Source organism: Aotus nancymaae, unplaced genomic scaffold, assembly GCF_030222135.1.
Source record: "Aotus nancymaae isolate 86718 unplaced genomic scaffold, 86718_ANA_hifiasm-v0.15.2.pri h1tg000010l, whole genome shotgun sequence".
Lineage (NCBI taxonomy): Eukaryota > Metazoa > Chordata > Mammalia > Primates > Aotidae > Aotus > Aotus nancymaae.
In genome coordinates, this window is record NW_026988421.1 from 77,373,690 (window position 1) to 77,392,426 (window position 18,737).

The 18,737-nt window shown below is 42.6% G+C and overlaps 1 protein-coding gene across 3 annotated transcripts in view; it reads right to left on the reverse strand.

Annotated features, from left to right (window-relative positions):
• GRID1 (glutamate ionotropic receptor delta type subunit 1) overlaps positions 1 to 18,737 on the reverse strand; it is a 793,510-nt gene that overhangs the window by 19,713 nt on the left and 755,060 nt on the right. For all 3 annotated transcript variants that reach the window (XM_021675822.2, XM_064374406.1, XM_021675824.2), the window contains one exon: positions 475 to 641. In XM_021675822.2, coding sequence (XP_021531497.1) covers positions 475 to 641 — 167 coding nt within the window. The remainder of the gene's footprint in view (positions 1 to 474; positions 642 to 18,737) is intronic.

An 18,737-nucleotide genomic window follows, 5' to 3' on the forward strand; every position in this document is an offset into this window, starting at 1 on the left:
CACATTGACTATTCCCACTTTATAGACATATTTCTGTTTAAAAGTGATTAGTAGGGCCTGATCAGATCCTGCTAATTATTCATTTTTCTGGCTAACTCCTCCTCATTCTTCAGGCCTCAGGTGTCCCCTCCTCTAGGAAGTCCTCCCAGGTATCCTGGGTCTGGTGAGATGCCCCTCTCTGCCACCTCTACCCTAGCATGCTGAGACTGCCCTTCCCATGTGCTAATATGCCCTGTGCTGGCATTGCCTGCTCACATCAGAGATCCCACAGACTCTCAGCCTTTCTGGCAGGGCCATATACTTCCATAGGGTCTGAGACTGAGAAAGGAGGAAGCAGTGGGACATAGTAGGTGCTTAGGAAAATAGGATGAACAAAGGAGTTTAAATTGGCTCTTATCATCTAAGAGGTTATTCTCCTACCCTCGACCACTAGAGTCCTGAGGCAGCTGGAGCCACCTGGCTACCCATGCCTACCTCTGGGAGAAGAGGTCCCTGTAGGGGCTGCCGTGCTGCAGGGCGATCCCGTAACCCTTGCTGCTGATGCTGTTGCCAATGACAGTCACCGAGCAGTCGTCATCCGTCAGGGCTGCGTATTCCACCACGGCCACATCCCACAGGAAGGCGTAGTTCCCCTTCTTTGCCTGAAAGATCAAAGTTACCATGAAGTCAGGCAGGCCTGGCCCGCTGTGTCAGCTTTGACTGGCAAGCCATCTTGATGGTGGGATTTGATGGACCCGTCCTCAAATGGGTCCCAAATGGGATTTGATGGACCCGTCCACCAGACAGCACAGCAACTCTGCTACTGTTTTCCGACCTACAAATGCCAGCATTGTTTGAGGCCACTCACTTTGACTAGACATAAAAGACGTGCAAGCCAGCCACAAAACATCTCATGGAAAGGGGAGGGGGTGAGGAGCTAGAGGCGGGCTCTAAGACCAGCTTCCTGGTCACAGTGTCATGGGCCTCTGTCTCTGATTAGAGGGCTCAACCTTGGAGAGTGCAGAAAATCCAATGCCAGTTGACTGAGGTTCTCAGATCAGAAATGTTGGGGAGCATAACAGTTAGGGATGAGGAATAGGGGAGAATAGGACTGTGGCAAATCTTATCCACTTGATACTTCGACTTAGAACTTGACTGAGCTCCGCTTAGAGTCAGTGTAGAAAATGGCCCTGAGTTCAGTGCCCCAGAGTAATGGCGACTTAATATCAAGCAGAAGGTATGCCTAGAGCCTTCTGTGCTTGGAGAAAAAATCCATTAGGGACAGGGCTTGACTGTTATGGTAACATGCCAGCCTTCTGCCACTTGTCTTTTACTGCCCACACATGAAGGTATACACATGCCTGCACACATACCCCACGCATGCACACACACCCCCATGCATGCACACACATACACCTGTGCACATGCACATACATATGTGTAATACACACATACATGCACCCATAAATATGTGTGCACATATGCATGCACACACTCACATGCATATGTTTGTACACACACATGTAAACATATATATGCACACACAGGTGCAGGTTTCTGGTGTCACTGTCTCCACATCAGTGCAGTGGTGACATTCTTTCATCAGGAATTTCCCTGCAGCCACAGCTAAAGTCCTACTCTGTCACACACAACCACAGCAGAGGTTCTCTTCTATCCTGAACCACAATTCTAACTTTGCCTGGAGTTTGGGCACTCGGAGCGAATGCAAGCCGTTTTACTTTTTGGAAGGAGATGCAAACTTGACACTGTCACTTGGCCATCTTAAAGTAGAATGCTGTTAATGCAGTAAAGTGCCTGGCTTTGATGCTATAGTGAGCACAGAGACACCTCTCTGCCACCTCTTTCCTTTTTACCCTAGTTCGCACTAGATGATGGGAGGGGGCCTCATTATGGGCTTAGTGACAGCACTGAAACATCCTAGACAGTAATAGGCCATGCTGGCAAGCTACAGGCTTCTTGGCATTGTTGAGGGCATTGTCCCTGCCGCCTGCCTTTGTTCAGTTGAGTCTTCATGTCCACTGAGACTTTCCAAAGAGTGCCATAGCTATTTAGATGAAGTTAGTCAAGATTTTCTTTCTTTCAAGACCCCAAGTGTCCATGGCCCAAGATGGCTCATGTTCTTGTCAGAAGTTCTCCATTAGAAGGATTTGTGGGCAGAATGTGACCTCCTGCAGTGGGAAGAGCCTGCTCCCAGACATTGAGACAATTTTGCCCAATGACTTTGTAAGAAATGACACATACCTGTGCCACTCATTGACTTCCACCTCAGAGAGCGATCCAAATATTACACCAAGGCCTCATTCCTCAACCAATCCAATTCCAGAAGTCCTAAAGGCCCCTGACCCAGGTTGCAAAATTATATGCATTTCTCTCCTTCCATGTGGGAAGATAACAGTCCTTGAAATTTTTTCCTGCTGGCAAACAACTTTTCTCACAAAAGGATATACATTTTCAACCTCTTAGTAACCAAGTTTCTCAGCAAAATGTTGACTTATGACCTAATATTTGGCTTCAGTCAGATTTTGGAGCATTTCACGTCAATGCTTGCAATTGAACGTGACAATCAGACATTGTTATTTGTACGATTTCAAAAGGGCATGTCATGTTGAGGGAAGAATTAAGACCAAGTGTGTTTCTACATTTCAAGTGATGCTCCAAGAATGAAAACAAAATATGCTGGCTTAGAGAGAGTGGAAAGGGACTCCAACAAATGCCTGATGTGGCCACTCTAATGGGGCACTTGGCTTCCTTCAAGCCACAGGCATTTGTGACTCAGTTTGGGCTTAGGGACAGGTGAGCACAGCTGCATGGAAGCAGCCGCATTTATAGTGCTGCTGGTCTAAGCTGAGAAGGAGGGACATCCAGAAGGGATGCTGGCAATGGCTCAGCCTCAAATCCCTACTAACCAGGAAGAAGTCGAGAGGAGACAGTGGGAGTCGCCCTTCTGGACCTGCTGAACACTCCACCTCCCTATTTGCCTATTTGTAAACAGGGACTAAGTTCATCGTTATATTTACTTATTTATAAATATAGACAGTCTTGCTATGTTGTCCAGGCTGAACTTAAACTCCTGGGCTCAAGCAATCATCCTGCTTCAGCATCTTGAGTTGCTGGGACTACAGGTGCATGCCACTATGCCAGGCCTCCAATACACTTCTTGTGTCTGCTTGAGGAAGCACGTGGCTGGGTCCTAAATCTGCCTGAAAACGCCAATGCAGGAGCACCTGGAGAGGGTGCTGTGCCACTTTTTGTGATGGGAGCTGGAGGTGGGCTCTAGGACAGGCTTCCTGGTCATGGCATGGGCCTATCGCTCAGATCGGGGGGGTCACCCTTGGAGAAGGCATAAAAATCTAATGCCAGGGGATTGTGATGCTATGGAAATGTAGGGGAGTATAACTCTGGAGATGAGAAAGAGGGGAGGATGAACTGCGGTAAATCTTATCCATTTGCTATTTCTACTTAGAACTTGACTGAGCCCTGCTTAGGGTGAACACAGGAAATGGCCTTGACTTCAGTGCCTACAAGTACTGGTGAGAATATCAAGCACGAGTACATGCCTAGAGCTCCCTGTGCATGGAGAAGAACCCTTTAAGGACAAGGCCCCGACAGGATCAAATCAGAAGCTCCAACAGTGGCAGGACAGTCCAGATTCCAGCTCTGTCCTTATGAAATACCCTCCATTCCTAAAATGTCATCTTCACTTCCTTGGCATCCCAGAGCTTTCTCAGCCCTTCTCTTTCAGCCCCATGCTGAGTAAAAGGCAGTACTGAAATCTTTCCTTGGGTCCTCAAGTTCTTCTATTTCCAGGAGAAATTTCTGGACCTTGCAGATATCTCCCCAATTTCCAGTGTGTCACAGAGCCTGTCTGAGACATAAGCCTCCTTAGATCTGACCATGCTGTCAGGAACATTGCAGATGCCCGCTCTAAGAAGTCAAAATATCCCACCCATCATGGCCCTGTTGTCTTTATACAGACTCTCTTCTTTTCCCCTTGCAGAATGAGCTCCATCCTGCCCCACAAAAACTCTAAGCTTTGCTTCTTCCCTGTAGTGTCAGAACCAGTTTTGCATGTGGCCCCTAAAAATGATAAATCCATCCCTTATTCTGTGCTACTTTATCCACAGGTCTGGCTTCCCCACTATGTGGGGGATTCCGAATATATCAAGCATCAGCCTCTGAGAGAGCCAAGCATCTCCTCTCTTTCCTGCCTCTCCCATTGCAAGCTCACCTTCCTCCTTCCCTGAGTCTCAGCATTTCCCCCAATCTCACTCCTAGGTTCAGCCCCCTCCTCTGTGGGTGCAGCTTCTTCTCTACCCTCTAGTTCTACTAGGAAAATATGTCTACCCCTTTCTCGCCATCTCCATTTCATAGACCTCTCGCATTAAGAGGCATTTGTCATTTCCTATTTATATGAACTCTTCTCTGTTGAGGATGTTTTTCAGGCTCTGGAAAACACAGAGTATAGGCAGGAATCTAGCTTCCTCTCAACCTTGTGCTGTGTCTGGTGCTTGTAGAGGAAAGAGGGTAAACCCAGCCACCTCTCTACAGGTGACCCTTGACCAAATGTCACAATAGATCATTAGATCTGTTATTTTTGCCACTTCCTGTTCAGACCAACTCCTTCTTCCTGTGTCTCCCAGTACTGCCTTGTCCCTACTTCCAGGTAGCCATGGGGAGTTGAGGAGAATAATGTCAGAACAGGCATGATAGCTGGTGAGCTGTTTGCAAATAGATTATTGGCATCTATCTCATAATGCCTAAAAGGTGAAAGGGATGCCTCCGATTTTAGTTCTGCTATTAAAAGAAAACAAAAACAAACACTGTATTTCACCTTTCAATGGGTTAAATTACCTTTATCTGGCTAGCTTATTTATAATATAAATGCATTCTGAATTTCCAGTCACTGACTCACCATGGATCAATGCCTTAGAATAAGGCTGGTGGAAAGGTAGGCTGGAGACAAGGCTGTGGATACAGCCAAGCTTGCTCCAAACCTTCAGCTCTCTGCAGAGCCTAGGTGGGCATAGACACCCAACTCTCCAGGCCCTTTTGACCCCAGAGAGCCCTCAGGACTAGTTCTGGGGTCCCGGTACTCCAGCACAGGTTTCTTCCAGGAGCTTTGAAACATATTTGCAGATCATGCAAGAAAGTAGAGGTCTGAAAACTAATAAGTGTAAGTGGCCAAATTACATTTCTAGGACATATGGCCTAGAAATGTAATTTGGCCACTCACACAGCGCTTTTTAAAAAATTGATAATATCTAGTAGTAAAGAGACTGTGAAAAAATGCGTGTAATCCTTCACGGCTACAGGCCTTACAAAATGATGCAACCCTTTGGAGAGTAATACAAAAATACAGAATACAAATGTTTAAAGCTACTCACCTCTTTAACCTTTGCAAGTTGGGTTTTAACTGAAAAAGTAATCTAAATGTATCTAAAATCCATGACAAATATTCTAAATCAAGAGCTGACTCTAAAGTAAACATACAAACAGTTTAAATATTTACTATTAGGGAAATACTTTAATAAATTATGGTTCATAAATATGATAGCATCTTATGTAACAAATAGTAATATAAAGACTGAAGAAACACTAAATATATATACATACACACACACATATATATAGGAATACTTAAGGAAAGTAGCAGAAAAAATAGAATGATCATTATTGATAGATACAGTATTTATTGCTGTTGTGTATACATGTGAAATGTAATATTCTAAAAGACGGATCATCACCTAATGGAGTGGGATAAGTAATGATTTTCTAGACAAGCGGGTGAAAGTGTTATCTTTATTTAACCTTGTTTCACAGTTTGTGCTATCACACACGACACAGACACCCAATCCAATCTGCATCCCCCACGTGCCCCTGGCTCCACTGGGGCAGTGCCCTGGCCCATCAACAGGACACAAAGGCCTGGGAGAACTCTCACACCTCTCCAGGGCACTGGCTCCCTGGTAATACCCAAGCACTTGGGAAAGTCTCCTTGACATTTTTGGCCTACTTCTAAACATTTTGCTTCAGTTCATTCTCTCCTTTCCCTAAAAGAAAAACAAACAAACAAACATGGTCCAGACATAAAAAAGAACAGAGGCAGGAACTTTATGGAAAGGAGGAAGAACATCTTGGCCCAAGAGAAAGTCAAAAGCATGTGAGCATCCATCCCTGGGATTCCAGGACCACAGCAGCTTAGAGAGACCACCCAGCCTTGTCTTCCAGCAAACGTCTTTGCAAACACATTCCCTTCTCAGTCTACCTGCACTGTGGAGTGTCACAAAAGGAAAAAAAAAAATTGACATGGTGAGGGAGTCTGGCTGTAACACTTACAGCATCCTCCCTAACATTTAGAGGAATACGATTGGCCTCTATTTGCTGGAGGAAGGTTGGGCCCTATAAACAAAGCCACAAGTGAGCTGGGATACTGGATGACTTGCTTGTGTTCCATGACTTCACACTGGCAGTAAAATGAGATTGCGTTGCCTTCTGTTGCTCCACTGATTCCACCCCTTTTGGAACTCACTTGGAGCATAACCTTTTGCAGACATCAGCCTTCAAGGCAAGAACCTCATCATGCTATTCCATTCCATCCTAACTGCTTTGGAAAGGGACAAGCAACCACACTGCTCCCCCAAATAAGAATGCTGGTGCTGCAAACATCAGTTAGAAATGCTATCAGGAAGGAGCACAGAAGGAAGCCAGGCACCCCTTGTGCCAGGTGCAAGGTAGGTGTGGGGAACCTACTGGGTACCAAGGCCTTCAGAAAGCTGATCCCTTTTTTATCCATGGAATAATTCTCAAGGGCAGAAGATTCCACCCCATTTACAGACAAAGAAACTGAGGCTCAGAAAAATTAAGTGACGTGTCTCAAACAAGCCTGAATTATGAATAGTGGAGCCATGTCAACCTGAGTTACATCTGGCTCCAAAGAAGTCTGTGCTGTCTCCCCTGCCCTGGTTGGACTCATAAAGAATGGACTGGGGAAAATTCACCTGCTGTCTTTGCTCTTGGACCCCTTCCCAGTGAACATTGTTGGTGACAGACCACACAGAAATGGCAATGCCTGTCTTTCCCTAGCTTCAGAAACAGAAGTAGTTCATGGAGTCACTGAAACTCTGGAAGAAGGGAGGACATGGGGTCTGCCCCTTCTCTGTACATCAGGGACTCTTTGGAAACCTGACACATTCTCATGTGTATTCACCACCCATGCAGAGTGCATTCTGCCTCTGCTTGCAGCCACCATTTATCCTGACAAAGCAGAGCTCAGCCTTCTCAAGCATCCCAAGTTTTAGTTCCTATAGTCATGTTCATACAATGGCAACACATTACCACATGCAGCCTGAACCTGGCTACAGTGATACCTGTATTATGTATGCACCATGCCAAATTAGATGCAACAGTAAAAACCCAGACCATCTGCAGAGAAAAAGACAATTTTGCAGTCTGCTGGTGGGAGTGTGGCTGGCATGATATTTCTGGAATGGTAATTTGGTGGGGAGAATCGAATGTTTTTCAAATGTGTACATGCAGTAATTCTACCCCGTGGGATTTATCCTAAGGAATTATTCCATTTTCAAAAAATATTTGCATAAAGATTTTTTTCAGGGCAACACTGTTTAAACTAGTCAGAAGTTGAAAACAACCTAAATGCTCAATAATTGAGAATCAGCTAGGTAAATGATAGTACTAGACAATGGAACATTATGTTACCATTAAAAGGGTGTTTTAAAAGAGCATTGATTGTTAAGGAAAATTTCCATGGGAAAAAAGAGGCATCCCCGAGCTGTGAACCAGCCTACCAGCCTGGGTTACTGAGTCCAACTGTTTGAGTTTAAATCTCAGCTCCATTGCTTGCTGCCTGTGCGGGCAAATTACTTAACATCTCTGAGTCTCAGTTCCACTGGATATAAACTCGTCCCTACCTCACAGACCTGATGAGGATTGAATTCCTCAATATGTGTGTTGTGTTTAGGATCTTGCTTGATATATGGTAAGTGGTGAATAACTGATAATCTTATGTTGTTTAGCAGAAAAAGAATCTGTTACACTAGAGTACTGACATTGTGACCTCCTCTTAAATTATTATGTAAAACTTTATGTTTGTGAAGAATCAAAAGTACATGCCAAATATAAGTCATAGTCATCTCTGGGAGGTGCCATCATAGGTGGCTTTTGTTGGTTTTAAACGTCTCTGTGTTGCCTATGTTTCCTGCAGCCTGGCAAGCCTCACCTTTTGTGACTGTGGATATTGAGGGTGACTGTAGAGGCTCAGTCTCCTCCTTGTGCACAGTGCAGTAGAAAAAGCAGGGTGCCCATTGTCACAGCCCAGCTCCCCAGTGACCCTACTGTCTCAGGGCTAAGAATTGTTTCCTAAAAGGACAGTTGTGAGTGGGAAATTCCCGAAGGCAAAACACTTGCCTGGCACAGCATGAGGGCTCAACGCGAGTTCCATTTCCTCCTCCTTCCTTCAGTTCCCAGATGGTCAGGAGATCCATCTGTCAGCTGCGATTGAAGCATTTTTCCTCCACCTACTCCCCTCCTGCCAGTCACTCCCCCACCTTCACCAAGTCAGCAACACACTGTGTGAGAATGCACTGTGTATGTATGAGTGTGTGTGTGTGCAGGAGAGTGTGAGTGTATGTAAGTGTGTATTTATGAGTGTGAGAATTGTGTATGTGCCTTATATGTAAGTGTGAGGGAGATGTGTGTGCATAGTTGTGTATGTGTGGATGCACATGAGAATGTATGGGTGGGTGTGTGTGCATTCAATAATACATGGTAGTGTGCACAGGTATGTACTCATGTGTACGTGTACATGGGAATGTGTGAGTGTGGGTATGGGTGTGTGTGTACATGTTGAAATAATGTATGTGCAGGCATGACTGTGTTTGTGTGTTAATGTATGTGAGGGTGTGAGAATTATGTGAGTGTGTGCACACGTGTAAGTTTGAGAGAATGTGTGTGTGTGAAGGTGTGTGTGTATACATGTGAGAATTGTATAAATGTGTGCAGATTGATGAGTTTGTTTATGTGTGAGTGTGTGTATGAGTATGTGTATGATTGTGAGCACCACTGACCCCAGGGAGGCAGAAGAGAAGAGGACTCAGGTACCAAGCTGCTGGAGAACCATGAAGGGTTCAGAAAAAGTGGACCTTCAGCTGGAAATGAAGAGCCCATCACTAAAGAGAAAACAATGGAGAGAGGTGATGCAAAATCAAAATAATGTGAGGTTGTGAGGCAGACCATTGGTGGGCCCAGCTAGGAGGCTGCCAGGAAACCTGCTACCCAAAGAATGAAAGGTAAAGGCTTTTTATCTGCATCAGACTCTGGACCAGCAAAAGGAGGCAAACCAGGACAGGCTCAGTGTGGGGGGAAAGAGATTGCAGCTGAACTCTCCACAATTACTGAAAAAGCTGCTTTCCTGAGGGTCCACAGGGCACAAAGTCAATTTGGCTCCTGGCTGCAGCCCAGAGTGAACAGGTTGGAGCTGGACAATGAGATGACACAACCAAAAGGCAGAAAAGGCCATCTGGCAGCAGGATGTCCTCTGGGTTGTGTGGAATGTAGAGCACAGACATGAGGGCAGCCCTTAGCTTTGTCGTGGAAGTCCAAGAGAGGCTGCCCATGACCTGGGCAGGAGAACTGAGAGGATGGAGGTGTCCCCAGGCTACAGCAGTAGAACATGGCTCCTAATGGCCATGCACCAGGATTTCTGCAAATGACTGCCTGTCCCATCGTGGTATTCCTGTGCCATAGAGTAACATAGTCAATAGTGGGGAGCACAGCAGTGGATAGAGAGAGTGAGAGTAATTTTGCATCTCAAAAAAGGCCACCAATGCCTTTTTCTCATGAGTTTTTTTTTTTCTTTGTATAAATTTAAAGGGTACAAGTGCAGGTTTGTTATATGGATATATTGCATGGTAATGAAGTCTAGGATTTTATTGTAACCATCACCCAAATAGCCTACATTACCCTTTATGTAATTTCTCATCCCTTACCCCCATCCCACCCTCCCACCTTTCCAAGTCTCTAACGCCTATTATTCCACACTCGATGTCCAGGTGTACACATTATTTAGCTCCCGCTTACAAGTAAGGTTATGTGGTATGTGATTTTCTGTTTCTGAATTATTTCACTTAAGATAGTGACCTCCAGTTCCATCCATAGTACTGCAAAAGACATGATTTTATTATTTTTAATGGCTGAATAATATTCCATTGCATAAATATACACACACACACATATATATATATATCTCACATATTCTTTATCCAATCAACTGTTGATGGACACAGGTTGAGTCCCTATCTTTGCTATTATGACTAGAGCTGCTATAAACATATAACTGTGCTTATTTTTTTGATATAATATTTTATTTGAATAGATACCCAGTAGGGGGTTTGCCAGGCAGTTCTACTTTTAGTTTTTTGGGACATCTACATACTGTTTTCCACAGAAGTTGTAGTAATTTACATTCACACCAACATTCTAGAAGCATTCCCTTTTCTCTGCATCTTCGCTAACATCTGCTTTTTTTTGTCATTTTAATAAAAGCCATTCTGACTGGTGTAAATGATATCTCACTGTGGGTCTAATTTGCATTTCTCTGATGACTAGTGATGTTGTGCATTTTTTCATATGCCTGTTGGTCATTTCTATGTCTTTGTTTGAAAAATGTCTATTCATGTCCTTTGCCCACTTTTTAATGGAGGAACAGATATCCAGAATTTGTAAGAAACTCAAACAACAACAGCAACAACAATAACAGAAATGCCTTTTCTCTTAGGTTATCTGCCCTTTGATTTTTAAACTTCCTTATAGAATTTTCGATACTAGTTCATAGAGACCATGACATAGAGAGCATGGCAAGAACAAGGGTTTGAAGATAGGCAGACAATGTCTTCCTGTAGCATCCTTGGCCAGCTGGCTGAGCCCTCTGAGCTGCATGCCCTCACCTAGAAGACAGGAATAGCATGCCCACCTCACACACTTGTCACAGGAAAAGACAGCATGGAAAGTGCCTGGTGCATTGAAGAAACTCAAACACCACCACATTATTCTCATGATCATAACAATCACTACCAGCATTAGTTTATAGCTTAAAGTTTGGATCCTGATAACAATGTCATTACCTTGGAATAAATAACACTTGAACTTGTACTCAACCATCAGCCTAGTAAATTAGAAAAACTGTTAGACTAGGCTGGGTCACAATCTTGGCCCAATTACTGATTTCATATAAATTTATAAAAATGGAAGAGGCACGCAGATGGTCCCTAAAGTCTTCTCCAGCTCTGGCATTCTCAGTCTATGCTATAGACTAGTGGTTCTCAAAGTGTGTTTTCTGGACAAGCAGCATCAGCTCACTGAAGAACTTACAAGAAATGTAAATTATCAGGTCCCATCCCAAGACTCACTAAATAAGAGACTCTTGGAACGAGGTCCAAAATGCTATGTTTTAATAACCTTTCCAGGTGATCCTAATGCATGCTAAAGTTAAGATGTAAAGATTTAGACCTGGGGGTCAAATAATTTCTGATCTTCTCTTGAACATAGGTTTAGAAAGAAAGATAGTATTAAGGCTCCAGGATGTTGAACTGGAGTAATAAATGGAATAAGGGAAGCCATAGAGTTGAGACCAAGGCTACTAAAAACAAGCTTTAAAGGGAAGTAACACTGAACATCTTGAAAAGAACTCTACATTTTGCTTTTCCAGCCACTCTCTTCCCTTACCATCAATTCCATTCCCTGAATTTCTTAGAAAATTCAGGATAAACTTCCATGGTCCAAATTGTGTATATTTTCTCCACCCAGGAAAATTGAGGCTAAAAAGAACTGTACCCAAGGCCACAGAACTAGCTATTCTCAGAGCTTCAATTCCTCCTCAGATCTCCTTTTCTACAAATGGCCTTCCTCTCTGCCACGTCAAAAGTTCAGCATCAGAAGCCCCAAAGAGCCAAATTAAGCCCCCTAAGCAACTGACTCTGTCCTCATGCTGTTTTTTTCCCCTCTTCTGCTGCCAGATTCTTGTCAAACTTTTGTTAATGACATCTGCCTATAGCATCTGACCCTATGGAGCCATTATGGCTGCATTCCCTTTTGGGGCCTCCAGCACTTTGGGAGGAATAGTTTTATTTAGTAAACCAAAAATTGTCCTAGTAAAATAAGGTTTCTTATATTTCCAAGAAAAAAAGAAGCTGGTTTGGTACAAAGGAAAAAGAAAAGTCCTAAGTTAGAAAAAAATCAATGCCTCCTTTCTCAAAATCTGAAATTGTACACTATCAGCAAAACTAGGGACTATAAACAACTTGTCAGTAGGGAAAAGGGACGCATTGATTTTTAATGATTTGTCAAAATTTTAAATTGTCCAAAGACCATGATAAACAATAATCTAATCTGAGTTATTCCATGGGAAAAATTAGGAATGACCTAAAAGAAAGAGTAAATTAGTGTGCCTAGATACAAAATAGATTACAAAGGGAAAAGAATACAGAATGAAGAATGCCATCCCAGGGAACTGAAACAATTTAAGAATACATGAATTCAGGGTGCACAGATGATAAGCATACATGGGGTCAAATAGCCCATAAGGCACGGGAACAGGACTGTGCAGATACTCTCTGTGCGCCATGCACACACATATGCACACATACATGCACACACACACACACACATACACACATACACTCAGAGAAGAATGTAAGCTCCTTGACCATGCATGTCCTGTTTGCTCCCCTAGAATGATGTCTGGCATAGAGTTGGTGCTAAGTAAATATGTGCAAAGTGATTGAATAAAAGATGAAGGGATGACAACTAGAATCTGGGAAACCAGGAGCTTGATCTTGGTTTGACTGAGCTGCTGAATGGGGCACATCTTGTTTGCCCCTCCAGCTCTGCCCTCCACCCTTCTCCACCCCGAAGTCTCATCCAGAGGCTTCACGGACAGCATCAGTGAGCACCCTTGGCCTCAGTTTCTAATATTCAACAACACCATTTGTTCAAGCAAATGTTCTCAAACTCAGAAGCCATGAGAATCACCTGGAGGGCATGTTAAAACACAGATTGCTAACCTCTCTGTTGCCCAGCTTCTGATTCATTCGCTCTGGAGTAGAGTCCAAGAAGGTACATTTCTAACGAGTTCCTAAATGATGCTGGCGGTGTTAGAACAAGGCCCACCCTTTGAGAACTACGATGTTACAATATACTTTGCAAAGCATTGTGCTCTTTCCTCCTAGTCCTTTTTGAAAATGTTTTTGTTGTTATTTTCAGATGGAGTCTTGCTCTGTCATACATGCTGGAGTGCAGTGTCATGATCTTGGCTCACTGCAAACTTCGCCTCCCAGAAACAAGTGATTTTTGTACTCAGCTTCCTGAGTAGCTGGCACTACAGGCATGTGCCACCATGCCAGGCTAACTTTGGTATTTTATTTTATTTTATTTGAAGGTCTGGGATACATGTGCAGGATATGCAGGTTTGTTACATAGGTAAACATGTGCCATGGTGGCTTGCTGCACCTATCAACCCATCACCTAGGTATTAAGCCCTGCATGCATTAGCTATTTATTCTGATGCCATCCCTCTGCTCCCCCCAAAAGGCCCCAGTGTGTGTTGTTCCCTTCCCTGTGTCCATGTGTTCTCATCGTTCAGCTCCCACTTACGAGGGAGAACATGCAGTGTTTGGTTTTCTGTTCATGTATTAGTTTGCTGAGGATAATGGCTTCCAGGTTCATCCATGTCCCTGCAAAAGACATGATCTTTTACCTTTTTATGGCTGTATAGCATTCCATGGTGTATTAATTTTTGTATTTTTAGTAGAGTAGGGTTTCACTATGTTGTCCAGGATGGTCTTGAACTCCTGATCTCAAGTGATCCACCTGCCTCAGCCTCCCAAACTGCTGGGATTACAGGCATGAGCCACCATGCCTGGCCCTTTCACATCACTAATCTTTACAATAACTCTGGTAAGATCTGGTATTATTAGTCTTATTATTCAGGAGCCCTAATTTGCCCAAGATCTCACAGCTGGCTAAAGATGGATGCAAGAGTCAAATCCAGTTCTTTCAGACTCAAATCCCATTCTCTATTCACTACGCTATGTTGCCTTAACTGCGCATTTGACTTTGCTGAAATAAAGTTTAAGTGAGACCCATGAAACTGTACCCTGAGGGCAAGGTGGCTTTGCCATCTGAAGCAGCTTCCTCTTAATATCTCTTTAGCCACAAAGGGTTGTTGGGAACTGGCAACATGAACGGTGCTGTGAAGAGAGAGAAGCGGGAAAATTGCATGCTGTCCCAATTAATATTAATGAACATCCCCCCTTTATGTGTTAGGAGATGGTCCCCAGGGGTTTATGTGGAAGAGCCTCATCCTCTAACTCCATCTGTGGCTAAGTATTCCTTTATGGCCTTTGCTAAAATGTCAGAGCTCACACAACAGCCTTGAAGCACTGTGAGAAGCTATAAAAGAGGTCACATTCTGACCAAAAAGATACAAATGGACTCTCATTCCTCACAGCTGAACAAGCTGTGGGCTCTACCGGTCAGAATTTACAGCTTTATAAAGTCAAAAGACCCATAAAAGTTCACAAGTAGAGGGGCTTTATAGGGGTAACAGGGGAACTCCTGCACAGCCTGATGGGGGCCCTGCTGGACAGCCTGGGGGCACTGCCATCTCTGTACTTACCAGAAAGTCCCTCTTATGACGTCCCCATGTACCTAACTGAGGCCTGGCATCTGGATGGCATGGAATAGGTCCGAGTCCTCTTCTATGGGAGAACTCTTTGAATATTAGAAATACCAAATTCTGCTGCTGAGGATTATTTTTTATTAGGTCCTAAATTTCTGTTTTCTTTTTTTCAGTTTCAGGAATCATGCTTTTCAGAGCTCTTACTCATTTTATTACTCTTCCTGATTTGAATTAATCCACGTCTCAACACCTTCTTTCTCTACTCCTCCACTTCTCTCTTTCTCTCTCTCTCTCTCACACACACACACTCACACACACACACACACACAGACACAGACACTACAATTTCAAAATAGGGGACCCAGGGCTAATCTTAATATCCTCATGTTGTAGAGGGAAGAGACCTATCAACTTTTTTTTTTTTTTTTGAGACACAGTCTTGCTGTGTTGCCCAGGCTGGAGTGCAGTGGCACAATCTCGGCTCATGGCAACCTCTGCCTCCCAGGTTCAAGTGATTCTCCTGCCTCAGCCTCTTGAGTAGCTAGGATTACAAACGCATGCCACCATGCCCAGCTAATTTTTATATTTTTGGAGTGATGGGGATTCACTATGTTGGTCAGGCTGGTCTCAAACTCCTGACCTTGTGATCTGCCCGCCTGTGCTGGGATTATGGCGTGAGCCACCATGCCTGGCTTGAGACCTATCAATGTTTTATTGGAGCACCCCATCCCAGTGGAAACCACTATTTCTACCCAAATATGTTTTATCTTATTGGTGATGACAAAATAATGATAACAATGATAATAATAGTAATAAAAAGACACAAAACTGGTGGAAAGAGACAGCTAATTTTCGGGAAAATGACTTAGTTTTTTTGAGTTTTACATTCCTTATTTGCAAAACGGAAACACCACAAAGTGTTCTCATTGGTGAAGATAAAGTGCATTAGCACAATGCCACACATATTAATTTCTTTGCAAATGTTATTTTTCTTGATTTTTTCTCCCTTTTTGCTCCTGAATAAACATTATGCCAATAAAGTGGAAATAAAAATAAGCTAAACAAAAATTGCCAACGATCTGGCTAACATAATAAATCAAAATTATTTTCATCAGAAATTTCTTCTTGATTTTAATGTAATCAAATAACAAAACAATTCACTTCAAAATGTAAAAACTTAAGTCATAAAACCCAAAGCAATACTATTCAATGGAAAAAACATAATGGAATCAGCCCACGTTTACAGCCAGCACTAAGGTGAAGCTCATCAGACCTGGGTACAAAGCAAATTGCAGGGCAGAGGAAATCTGAAAAGTAAAATCAGATTTAAGGGAAGTCAACATCCTCTCACTTCCTCTAATGAGAAGTTTGAAAACAATCAGGGTTAGCATGATGGCATGGATATTGGTTTGATTCCAGAGCTTACTCTATCAAATTATAAAAATCATAAAAGAAAGTAATTGAAGAATTCATAACAAGATTTGCTTGGCAATGCTCAAAACCCAAAGCAGAATAATTCAATAAGGGAGGCACAGTGGGGGCTTTCCTTCATCTTGATCTTTGGACTGTATTATCCCAAACCCATCATCACCAAACAGAATTAAGCAGCAAGGAGTTATGAAGGGGCCAACTTAGTCAACTGTGTGGCAACTGGCTCCAGAAAGACTGACTCTGCCCCCCACGAGGCCCAGGGCAGAGGACCCCTGACCTCCCCTGCTCCCTCCTTGCCCTTGCTGCAACTGGACCCCAGCAATTTTGCTGCTCATTCATGTTTAAGAAACATGCACATGAATGCATTTCTGCCCACTCTCATTTCTTACTCATTGAACATTTACTTTGATTTTTGAAAAGGTAAGAGACTTTGAGTAAGCGCTTTATCGCTGTGCCTACCTCTACCCTAGGCCATCCCTGGGGACAGACAAATAAATAAGAGGCAGGCCTCACCCTAGAGAAGCCCCAAGTCTAGCAGGGCTGTGACACAGCAGGGCACTGAGGGTTGGATGACATCTGGTGAGGCTGCACTCTGGTGTGGTAAAAGGAAAGGGAAAGCCCAGGGAAGGCTCAGGAAAAGTGAATGCTTCTGTTATGGCCTGAGGGATAACCAGGAACCAGCCTGGCAGGCAGAGAAAGAGACTGGTACGCCAAGCAGTGTGCAGGAGCTAAGGCTTCATTCTGATCACGAGTGATCAGATTCACTTCTGCAGAGTGTCACAGGGTAATGACAAGGGCGCTGGAGTGAGAAGAGTTCAATACTGACTCAAGCTTGATTGTCAGCAAGTCCCTTGACCTCTTGGAACTTCAGTTTCCTCATTAATGAACTGGTCGTGCTGAAGCACAATTGAGCTGATGCACAGGAGAAAACCCCATACCTGGTCCATGCCAGGTTTCTCTCATAGTAGCTGTTGTGATTAAATTAATCTCCTCATTGTCCAAACATTAACATAAGGCCCCAAGGAGGAAAGGAGGTCCCAGGGTAAAATAAGAAAGGATACAAAAATCTTTTGCTTTTGAAATAATATACTGTCCCAAGTCAGTTTTTGTCTTCTCTTCTAACTCAGTTTTAGGAGGAAAACTGTCACGTCCACTTTTACATATTAACTGAGTTCAGCACTAGTAAATAACTGGATGAATAAATGAATGAATAAATGGATAAAAGACAAAATACTTCACAGAGTAAATCACTGCAGAAATCTATATTTAAAGAAGAAATTTATATGTCCATCACTTCTCATTATTAAACAACCATAGATCTCTAAACATGATCTTATCCAATTTCCCCAATTAGCCACAATTTATAATGGCAACACACAGGAAAGAAACATTAAAAAGAAAATTATTGCTTTTCCACTCTAGTCCCCAGAATTATAAAGCAAAATAAAGCAAAAATACATGCATACACAAATATCTATGTACAAATAAAAACAGAAAGAGAAACAAAAAAAAACACAATAAAAGATATGAGAAAAGTAGAAAAATACTAACTTAGTTTTTAAATTTTAAGCTAAATCACAAAGATCTGATGAAATCTAATAATGTAATTCATTCAAAGCCCTGCTGTTGGCAATATTCAGTAATAATTCATCAAGAGCTTTAAATGTTTATATCCTTTTTGGCACCATAATTCTACTTTTGAGAATTAGACATATAGAAATAAATGTAGTAACTGAAAAATATTAGGCATAAAGATGTTCTACAATGTTATTTATAACTGTAAACACTTGGAAATGACCCAAATGGCAATCAAGAAGATTCAATAAAATTTTACATCAATTTACATCTATTTGATAAAATACTAATTAGTCACTAAACAATTTTTATAAAGTTTTACCACATTGTCAGAAAAATGCAGGATAAAATATATTTTCTATAGCATTATAATTATATAAAATGTTTGCAGAAATTCAAAAAAGACTAGACAGAAATACACAACAGGATTCCTGGAACTGCATTTAGGTGATGAGAAAAGAAATATTTTTAAACTTTTCTTAATGGGAACATATTACATGTAAATCATAAAAATATAACCTAAAGATTTCCTCTTGAAACTGCTTATTATTTTTAAAGTTGATATAGATTGGGGGAGACTTGAGTGCATCTGGCATTGGGTAGACTGCAGAGTCAAAGCATGTGAAAAAGGCTTAGGCACATTTTAATTGGCCAAGGCCTATAGAACTCAGGAGGCTGAAGCCCAAGACCATGGGAAGGATATTGATGACAGCAACCATGAAGCAGTGAAAATACCACTGCCTTCATTCTCCCACAAGGAAGCTACACATTTAGTAGAAATAAACATGGGTTTTGTTCACATGGAGTTCAACTGTTTTTTTCCTGCCTCTCTAATTTCCTTTATCTTCCTGTACCTTTTATTTCTTGCTTGCCAGTTTGCTCTCACATTCTCATACTTTTATTATTGTCAAATCAGAAAAGGAGTTGAGGCCTATAGATTATAAAAATGTGTTCCTAACATGACTATCTTGGAAAGCTTCTTCTAACTTCACTAAGCAGAATGTATCCCCGCTCTGGGCATCCAAATTCTTTCCCACAT